Raw genomic sequence first — 10,816 nt, 5'->3', positions numbered from 1 at the left:
CACACCTCTATTTCCACTCCACTCAATCTCCCAGTAACAGCGTCCACACACACTCTCTCTACACAACACCTGATGATACTCATCAAATCTGTCTGGATGATCAGGATAAGTCTGAACTGTGCCAGTGAATGTAATCACTCTGTTTCTCTTAGACAGACGGAGGAGTTTATTCACTGTGTTCAGATCCAGAGTGAACTGCTGGGAATCTGATGGAGAGAAAACACATCAGAATTATGAATGAACACACAAACACGTGACCTTTAACCTTTTCCCACCAGAGTGAGTTTTTTAAGGCGACCGTTATTTTAGAATGTTTCCCTCAAATGGCTAAAGAGTCACTTAATCCGAATACTACTACTATTTCAGTTTCACTAAGCAGCATGGAGGGGAAAAGTATAATTAAAGAAACTTGCAATTGGAAATGGCAATGACTGTAAAACAGGAAGACATTTTTATAATATACAAAACAGGGTAAATCAAAGCAAAATGATACTAAACTTTTTTACTAAACTGATACTAAACTGAGAAGATCAGGTCATTTTAACAAGACTAAGGATGGGTCATACAAAACTTTGTCACTACACTTCATATAATAGGAAAACACAGTACTGGATTATGAGACTAATCCACTTCACACTCAAGCACAGGAGGTGGCGGTATGCACCTAAAAGCTGGTATGTGACCCGCCAATAAATCCACAGAGGAATAAGAAGAAGAATGTTTCCCTTTATTGTTTCCATGGCGACGCGTCACGTGACACACTGCAGTCGCAATAACACTGTATGACAGAAGTGTCACTTTTATTTCATTTTTTGTTTTTTATTCAAAATATTCACAGTTGCTTACCATGTCATCAACTATCTGATACTCCGATTCACAGATACAAGTAAGAGACTGTCTTTTGTCGTTTTTAACCTTTATAAATGATCGTTATCTATAACGTGAGACGGGCGCCGCCAGGTTTGTTCACGCTGCAGTTCAGAGAGTCCTCAATTAATCAGTTTCTCCCGAAATACATGCAAGTAAGTGGCTACAAACAAACTACACTGTGTGCAGAATATGACAGCACTGAAGGATATTGGGTTCCTGGTAGCTTCACGTTTGATTCTTCTCTAATCTTTGGCAGTTAATTTGCACCTTTTTTTCTCAACACGTTTCTTGCGACCCAGTTGACTATTTGCAACAAAACGTTTGATGGTTCTGTGATCACGCCCCAATATCTTAGCAACTGAAAGAGTGCTGCATCCCTCTGAGAGACTTTTCACAATTTTTGACTTTTCAGATTCAGTTAAATTTCTTTTTGGCCCATTTTGCTTGAGGAAAAGAAGCTGCCTAATAATTCTGTACACTGTGTATTCTTCCTGCCAGAGGTGATTCTAGGATTTTCATTTTAGGGGGGCTCAGCCCCCAATGAGAGTATAATAATAATAATAAAAATAATAAATAAATTAAATAAATAATGTTTCACTAATAGGGTAGGGTGGTATTGTCACGTTGCTACTGTGCGGGAGCGAGGAACGAGGAGACCAGGAGTACATCAACACAGGAGATTTTAATGTCTTTAAGGGAACCAGGAAAAACACACGTAGCAGGAAAGGTTGACACATTCACAGACATTCAATACCTGACGCTGGAGACAAGGAAACACAGGGCTTAAGTACAGGGGAATTAATGGGACACACCTGGGAACAAATGAACTGAAAGGGGAACACCTGTAACAAATGATCATAATGACAGGAACGGGAAGGACCAAATAAGGGCAAAACATTCAATACCTGACGCTGGAGACAAGGAAACACAGGGCTTAAGTACAAGGGAACTAATGAGACACACCTGGGAACAAATTAACTGAAAGGGGAACGCCTGTAACAAATGATCATAATGACAGGAATGGGAAGGACCAAATAAGGGCAAAAGGAAACATAGAGTCTGACATTATGTATGATGGGGGTGGGCGCCCTGGAGGCTGGTGCAGGACTGGGACATGGGGAATACCTCCAGGGCGGATCAGGCAGTCCAGGGTGCCATGGCGTAGCAGGGAGCTCAGAAGGCCATGGCGGATCAGACAGTTCAGGAGGCTATGGCGGAAGAGGGAGCTCGGGGAGCCATTCCGGAACAGGCAGCTCAGAAGGCCATGGCGGATCAGACAGTTCAGGAGGCCACTGCGGAGCAGGGAACTCAGAAGGCCATGGCTGGACAGCCTCCGTGGCCTTGGCCTCACCACTCGGCCTCACCACTCGGCCCGGCCACGCCCCCCCAAAAAAAATGATTGGGGAGAACATCGTCTTTAGAGGCCCTCCGTAGGCCTAACTCGGGATCAGTGGCCCTCCCTGGGCTTGACATGGGAACTGGAGCCCTTTCTGTGCTACACTTGGGGACTGGAGACTTCTCTGGGCTAAACTCGGGGACTGGAGCCCTAACTGGGCTAAACTCGGGGACAGGAGCCCTCACTGGGCTAAACTCGGGGACAGGAGCCCTCACTGGGCTAAACTCGGGGACAGGAGCCCTCACTGGGCTGGAGCCCTCTGTGGGCTAAACTCGGGAACAGGAGCCCTCTGTGGGCTAAACTCGGGAACAGGAGCCCTCCGTGGGCTAAACTCGGGAACAGGAGCCCTCACTGGGCTAAACTCGGGAACAGGAGCCCTCTCTGGGCTAAACTCGGGAACAAGGGCCCTCTGTGGGCTAAACTCGGGAACAGGAGCCCTCCGTGGGCTAAACTCGGGAACAGGAGCCCTCTTTGGGCTGGATTCGGGGGCTGGAGCCCACACTGGAACGAGCTCTGGGGCTAGAGCCGACCGCCTTCTCCTCCTTAGATTCCCCTTTAGGTTCGGGGTGAAAGGCGCGGTCGGCAGGCTTGAGTGAGCCGTGGGCTTGACTGAGGAATGGCCCGCGAACTTGACTTTGAAGCGGCCGGCGGGCTTGACGGCAGGCTGGTTCTGGTTCGGGCCCGGACACTCCCCAGACACCGGTAGATCCCTTCCCTCCAGCATAGTCCCTTCGTGTCTGGGAGGTCCATGGGGCGATGGTAGTTAGCCCTGAGCCAGAACAGAGAACTGATGGTGGCGTCATCCAATGCCGTCGCCGCGGCGAGCCCGCAGAATTCTCAGGCGTACTCGAAGAAGGGGAGATCTCGGCGGGCTAAGGCGGAGAACCGAGCGGCTATTTCCATCGCCGTGGGGAGAAATAAACAGGAAACAAAAAAAACTGTTAAAAAAACAGAAAACAAACAAGGGGAGAGGGGGCGCCGCTTACTGTTCTGTATTGGTCAGGTATTCTGTCATGTTGCTACTGTGCGGGAGCGCGGAGCGAGGAGACCAGGAGTACATCAACACAGGAGATTTTAATGTCTTTAAAGGAACCAGGAAAAACACACATAGCAGGATTGACACATTCACAGACATTCAATACCTGACGCTGGAGACAAGGAAACACAGGGCTTACAGTAAGCACAGGGGAACTAACGGGGAACACCTGGAACAAATTATCATAATGACAGGAACGGGAAGGACCAAATAAGGGCAAAAGGAAACATAGGAGGCAAAACACACACAAAACACTGAACAGAGTCTGACAGGTATACTATACTTATTGCAGTATTCCACTGTATTGCATATATCGGTATAGCCAGTGGTGGAAATGGCCAAAATTCACTGGGGGGACTCTAGCTTGGAAAGGGTATAATAATATTAAACTTATTTCATATGGTCTCTAAACCTTCTTGGATATTAAGGCACCTGCAATTCTGGCCAAATTAAAGAATATATATATATATATATATATATATACACAAACAAAGAAAAACAAGTAGAATAGAAAGCTAGAGTTTTTTTTTTTTTTTTTTTTTTAAAAAAAAAAAAAAAAAAAAAAAAAGATTGATTAGTGAAATGAAAGAATGATTTAATAAAAAATCAGAATGATTAGTAATTGTCTTTGAGGGCTTAGCTAAACTAATTGGCCTGTTTAGCTAAGCACTCAAAATGCTTATTATTTAGTGGTACAGTATTGCATGCTTTGCAGATTATATTTAATAGTTTACACTTTGCATAAATGTTTGCAATTCGTTTTTAAAAGGCAACATTACATTCTTAAGGACTCTACACTTACATTTCTTTTCAGGAGCACTTGTGCTCCTACTTAAAAAAAATGTAGGAACACCTTCTGATCAATGACAGAAATTAACCTTCCTATTTATTATAAGACGATATTTGACTCCTTAAAGGTAAAAAAAAAAAAAAAAACCTTTGTAATGCCTCTAACTTTATTACATGCATGCCATATTTTGTGCGAAAAACTTTTAGCAAAAATGTTACTTAAAAAATTTAATTAAAATAATATCATACAATCAGGAAGAATACGTTACTAGTCAGATTAAATCAGCATCAACAAGCATCTTTGCACGGCACAGAAGAGCACAAATGTGGCATTACAGGATTTTTGACAAGACTCAGAGGTGGCATTAATGAATTTCATAATAACAATGTTATGAGATTAATGTTTTAAATATAAAGTTTTGAATATAGAAGTATTAAACGATTTAAATGACTCAATTTATACTTGAAATTTATAAAATGAAACTGAAACCACCAGGTGGCAGCAAGTCACTGGCTGTGTTTGAAATGCCATACTATCATACTACTCTTACTATTTCTGCAGTATCCAGTATGTATGCTGTGCATAGTATGCAAATTTTCTGTATGCATGTAATACCTGGATGACCTACTATATTCGCCAGAATCTGATCACTTTTTAATATATCGCCACTTAGTGTAACTACCAAAAATATCAATAAAGACAGCTCAGTGTTGATTTAGTTCTGTCCAATATGTAAAGTTAATCAATTGTGAAATGAGTTCAATTGGGCAATATAACATTGTTTACTAGTATGAAGCCTTATTAACAAGCCTTTGTAAAAAGAACAGTTAGCTCATTTGTTTCTAATGTAACAACCTTGACAGCTGTGCTGAATTAATGTTCAGTGTGTGTCATGTGACAGCACTTAAGCATACTATTCTGAAACATTTATTTCTTATTGTATACTGTTTCACACACTATTCTTTAAAAAAATAGTAGGCAGTATGCACTGTGTACTGGGCAGTAAGCAGTAAGCAAGTATGCCATTTCGAACACAGCCACTGTCTTTGTCACTGAATCATTCATTCAATTGATTCGTTCAAACAGCTGATTCATTTCGGAACGAAGCAAGTGACTCTCTTTATGAATGGGTCATTGAATCATTGACTCACTAGATTTGTTCAAAAACACAGATTCATTCATAAACAACACAGCTGTGTTTGCTTGGAGATGCGCAGAGGATCAGCTGTGACTTTGTTTGGAACTATTTTCGTTGACGAAATAGAGCACAATCAGGCAACAGTGTTCCTAAAATGTAAGTCACTTAATATTAACTTTTGTTTAAAATAAAAAAATTATAAAATTGTCGTATAAATTCAATTTCACATTTGCAAATCATCTTTATAATCATAAAAAGCTGCCACTCGTCTTAGTTCCCTTCCGAGGGAACTTCGAACTGCGTCCTCTAGGGGTCGCTATGGGGAAAGCCTTCGGCGCGACCAGTGTCTGAAGCATACATCTAAACACGACAATGATATTGGCCGGCGACAACCTATGACGTCACTACCGGCGCGACCACAGTATAAAAGGGCGCTGGTCCTCTCAAACCTCCTGCCCTGTGTACAAGGAGCTGTTTGAGGTTATGGAACGTGCCACGGCAAGGCTTGACTTACTGTGGAAGCGGACTAGGAAGGTGGCGTCTCGCGGCCGGCTCGATGAGCGCTATCTTCCTGACCATAACCCTCTAGCCCAGGTGAGCCTTCCATTTCTTCCTGATCATCATGTGGAGATCGAGAAGACTTGGAAAAATCCGCTCTCTTCGCGTGTCCACAGATTTCAGCAGTCTAGTTATGCCAACATCGAGGGGATTGCGCGAAAGCGAATATGAGAAGGTGCCTCCCATTGAAGAGACGCTAGCCTGCTATCTCGCTATAGGAGAAACATCTTCTCTTAGGACTCCCTCCTTGCCATCCAGACCCCTTCAAATAACATCTCGTCTGAATGGGAAGTCGTACGCAGCAGCGGGACAGGTGGCGGTTTCATTGCATACCATGGCAATTTTGCAGGCTTATCAGGCCGACCTGCTGAAAGACCTGGATAAAGGTCAGGGTCTTTCCCCTGATGAAGTGGCTGAACTGCGCCGCACCACCGATCTCGCTCTCCGTGCCACCAAGCAGACCGTGGCTGCCGTAGGCAGGTCTATGGCAGATATGGTGGTAATAGAGAGACATCTGTGGGTGAACCTGGCTGACATCGGGACGAAAAAGAGGGGCTTTCTCCTTGATGCGCCGGTTTCTCCTTCTGAACTTTTAGGCACTTCCGTTGAGATGGTTGTCGAGAAGTTTAAGGAGGTGAAGGCACGTTCAACGGCTTTTAGGTATTTCATTCCATGGAGGCCGAGGTCTCAGCACGAACAAAGGGGTCCTGGCCCGTCTTGGTCTAAGGATCAAAGACAGGCCCTAGCTAGGCTAGGCTCGCGCCCTTCCTCCACCTGCAAGCAGGTCTAGAGGACAGCACAGGTCGAAGGCTCAGAGGCAAGACTTGAGGGAAGTAATCCAGATGAGGCATTCCCAACGCTCTCGTCTGGATCAGGACGGACCGCCCACTTAAGAGTGTTCACAATCTACCTTTGTCTTCCTCTCCCAATTCCCCTGTTAACCCTTTCCTTCCCTGATCAAGGTTAACCTCCATGCACTGGTATTACAGTCTCCGGCTGGACCTATGATGTTCCGGTTAGTTTCTATGTTTTTAAAAACATAGAGCTACCTACTGAAGGTCTGGGAGAGACAGGCACGGGAGCCATGGTGGGTGAGTATGATACATGTCTTTTAACCTGTTAACCCGCACCTGGACTCTGGCGCACCGAATGCTCTTTGTTTGCACGTGTCATTGTTTACGAATAGATTAAATTAAAAGGGACATAATTAATCTTGACAAACTATATATCAACCTAAAGGTCTAAGCCTAAAGCATCGACGATAGATCGCTGTTTTTCAATGGAAAGCTTATAAAGAATGTATTTGCTAAATTTGTGTAAGCAGTACACATCAAAACATGCATAATCAAAACGCAGTACGTACCAGATTCATCGTAATAACGAGTCATAAACGCATCCACAGCTATAAATCCCGGTTTAGTTAGAAAGGTAAGGGTCCACTGAACAACATCCCATAGAGCACTTTTAGTCCAACGAAGAAATAACGTTGTAATATGGATGATTATTCCTTTGTTTACGTCTCATTTCTTCGGGGACAGTTATTGTTTGTATCCGTTATGGAATAACTTACGCTCAAAAAACTGCATCTTGGTAGTAAAAAGCAACATGGTTTTGTAGCATACAGTGTCACAAAGAGAATGAGACCATCCACTAAAAGAAAAGTCAAAGATACGCGGAATATTGTTTATTTGAATTTTGGCGCTCTCTCGTGACGGCTCATGGCGCACGCCGTGATGCACCTGTCATCTGATGGGGGCGTAACTTAGCGATCGGCTTTTTGCACAAATAAAATTTTTTTTCTTCTTCAACATTTTTCATATATGTGTGTGTGTTTTGTGGGGAATGTGGCTGTATCTGCATGATCCCTATCTGTATGACCGCACATCAGCGTGTGATTACTGAGTGTATGACAGCTATCAGTGTGAATGCGACATAGAGGGGACTAGACATAGTCTCAGAAAAATGGTTGCAGAGATCTAATTTTTCATGGTATCGTCTTCAGATTTGTAATAGAAACTCATGAGACATGTGACTTTCAACCCATTACTTTTTTGGATTGCTCCAGGACTGATTTCATGTATTTTTATATGAAATTCAAAAAAATTAAGTGTGGTACAATTTTTTTCAAGGCACTTCAGTGTCTATAACTTTTTATCTTTTTGAGCATTATCAACTGATGGATAGTAAAGCCCAAATGGTCTTCTTTCCAAAGACACCAAAATTGTGTGTGTAGCACACTGAAGTTAGGAACTGTTACAATTTTAAGTTAGGTAGGTCATTTTCAGCTGTGAGTCCCAAAATGGGGGGTGCAGGTTAACAGGTTAAACTGTTGCTAGTTGTATTATTATCTGACTAGCTTTTTTATGCAGCGCCATCCTGTTCTGTTTTATTGGAACATCTCAGTCTCTGCTGAGATTCCTTTATCTAACATGTTTGTTATTCTATTTCATTCCTAGATGGAAGCATTTATTTCCTCTTCTAGTGAGCTTCACTGAAGATGCATCACTTATGCTAACGGGCAGGATCCTGACAATTCCTGTCAAATTTCGTACTGGCTGGACTCTGACTCCGAGTCGTTAGTTATCACGTCCCCAGTATGGCGCTGCAACCTCAGGACCTGCGGGCCTTTGAAGTTTTTTCTCCCAGGTTGAGCTCATTTGGAGGCACTGTCTCCTGTCATGCTCCCTGGGCTGCTCGGTCTTGCCCTGAGGGGCTTAGACCTGAGCTTGGGTTGAGATTGAGGACTTACCTCAGCCTGAGGGCCAGGAGCACAGCTCTCGTAATTCCAACAGTTGATCACATCAGGTAGCTAGGCCTTTTTTGTGGCCTCCTTGGTCTACATATTTATGGCGAGGAGCCTGCAGCTCTCCTTTTTTGGCGCGTTCGGAGCATGGTGCTCCACTCACTGCGGGAGGGTCATTCCAACCGGAATGGAACGTTTGTTTCTCCTCTCTGCGGAGTGTAGAGCATCTTGGAGAGCTGGGCCTTCTGCCCCTCTAGATGCTCTAGGCGGAGCCTTCAGGTTGTTAGGCCTCTTGGCCTCCCTGCTGGGCTATATGTCCCTATTTAGTTCTGAGTTCTCCTCTTTTCTGTTGAGTGGGTTCTCCACTTTCTGGAGTGGAGCAGCTGTGGTTGAGGCCTATGTCCTTCAGGGCTTTATGGAATAGTTGCAGGTCGTTAGGCTTTCTGCCTCCCTGTTATTCTACTCTTGTGGAAAAGAAGAGAAGACTCCTTTTCGCCTCCCTGTTCTGGCTGCTGTTTTGGTTGAGCCTAGCAGTGCTCCCTTATTCGAGGGTCATTTTGAGCATATTGCTCCCAGTTGAGCTTCTATGGTCTCTTCCGCTCCCGGAGTTGGTTGTTTCTCTGCTTAGAGCCTAGTCTCGGTCATGTCAGGTGCACACGCTAGTTCTCTGTGCACTTCCTTTAATTCCATAATCATGGTAGATGTGCACGCTGGGCCTTTGCGCACCTTTCTAAATCCTTTTGGTAAGAGTGACGTGATGCTGCCTCGTCCCCTTTCTCTGAGTTGTCTCAGGCCCCGGATCCTTACGTGGGCCTCACTCTCCTATATATCTCTGATGATACTGGTATGGTTGTATGTGTTTGGAGCCATTGAGCAGCAGCCTCAGGTTCTTTGGCCCCTTTCGGCCTCTTGTTAGTCTGCTCTCTTTGTTGGTGAGTTTAGCAGTGCACCCCTCACCTTTGAGGTTTACCTTTGAGCACGCCACTCCCAGTTGAGCGTCTGAGGTCTCCTCTCATTGGGTCCTCCGCTCCTTGGAGCTCCACTGAGCAGCAGCCTCAGGTTGTTAGGCCTCCTTCGGCCTCCCTGTTAGAATGCTCTTTTTGTTGGTCGAGCTTAGCAGTGCTCCCCTCACTTAGAGGGTCACCTATACGCACGCTGCTCCCAGCTTGAAGTGTGACTGTTTTGGTTGAGTTGGTGATTCTCCCCTCACATGGAGGGTCTTTCTATGAGATACACCTTTTTCAATCTACATGCGGCCTCCTGCTGAATTATTGTTGGGTCACAGTCATGTAGGGTCTAGGCCTGTCTAGGGGAGAGGTTCTTAGTTACCCTTTAGTAACGGTGTTGCTAAATCCATGCTATGGTAAGTGCACACGCTCAGCTTCTGTGCACTTTCTAAAATCCACATTGTGGTAAGTGAACGCTTGGAATTTAGCACACTTTCTAAAATCCTGTATGGTAAGGGTTACGCGCTGTAGCCTCGTTCCCTTTCTATGAGTTGGTTAAGCCCCGGTTTTCACCTTGGACTCCACTCAACCTATGTCTCCCTGTTGGTTCATTACGGTATTTCTAAATCTATGGTAAGTGCTCACGTTAGTTCTCTGTGCACTTTCTAAGTCCATATTCATGGCAGGTGCGCACGCCAGCCTATGTGCACCTTCTTAGAAGCTTTTATTGTAACGGTGAGACGTTGTTGCCTCGTCCCCTTTCTTTGAGTTGGCTCTGGCCCCGGTTACCTTGGGCCCCACTCTCCGCATATTCACTTTCTAGACAGGGTGTTACTACTAAGTTTCCCTGGGTATCTTGAGATCCTCGGTAGCTCGTTCTTAGAGCAGGAGGTAGTCTCTGTTTGACAGACCAGGATATGGGGTTGTAAGTAGCCCTGATACTCGGCCTTATCCCCTTAAAGGAATCCTTGGTTATTTTTTTATTCCAGGCTTGAGCTTTGCTCTGGGCTCAGGCTGTATACAAGCCAGCCCTTACAGGTTAGTTTGGTGCACAGCTCAGGCCTTTGGCCGTAGGGGGTTATGTCACTGACAGCCGTCAAACGTCCTAGGGGCAGCTCCTTTGACTTGTTGAGTTGGTAATTAGTGCTCGCCTTGGTATCGGCATGCACTCCCCTTAGCATGGCAGCGTGGGTATACCATTCCCCATAGCGACCCCTAGAGGACGCAGTTCGAAGTTCCCATGAAAGGGAACGTCTCAGGTTAGTTATGTAACCATGGTTCCCTGAGTAGGGAACGAGACACTGCGTCCTCTAGGTTTCTTGCCATGCTGCGGACGCA

The 10,816-nt window shown here is 44.9% G+C and overlaps 1 protein-coding gene across 1 annotated transcript in view; it reads right to left on the bottom strand.

Annotated features, from left to right (window-relative positions):
- The window catches only part of LOC107704106 (tripartite motif-containing protein 16-like protein), a 7,320-nt gene extending 1,483 nt beyond the window's left edge, over positions 1 to 5,837 (bottom strand). The window contains exons 1-5 of the mRNA XM_016506960.1: positions 5,807 to 5,837; positions 5,680 to 5,687; positions 1,776 to 1,781; positions 1,625 to 1,697; positions 70 to 206 (exon numbers count right to left, since the gene is read on the bottom strand). Coding sequence (XP_016362446.1) covers positions 70 to 206; positions 1,625 to 1,697; positions 1,776 to 1,781; positions 5,680 to 5,687; positions 5,807 to 5,837 — 255 coding nt within the window. The remainder of the gene's footprint in view (positions 1 to 69; positions 207 to 1,624; positions 1,698 to 1,775; positions 1,782 to 5,679; positions 5,688 to 5,806) is intronic.
- Between the last annotated feature and the right edge of the window lie 4,979 nt (positions 5,838 to 10,816).

Source organism: Sinocyclocheilus anshuiensis, unplaced genomic scaffold (assembly GCF_001515605.1).
Source record: "Sinocyclocheilus anshuiensis isolate Anshui unplaced genomic scaffold, SAMN03320099.WGS_v1.1 scaffold1666, whole genome shotgun sequence".
Classification (NCBI taxonomy): Eukaryota; Metazoa; Chordata; class Actinopteri; order Cypriniformes; family Cyprinidae; genus Sinocyclocheilus; species Sinocyclocheilus anshuiensis.
This window is presented reverse-complemented; position numbering and strand designations above follow the sequence as displayed.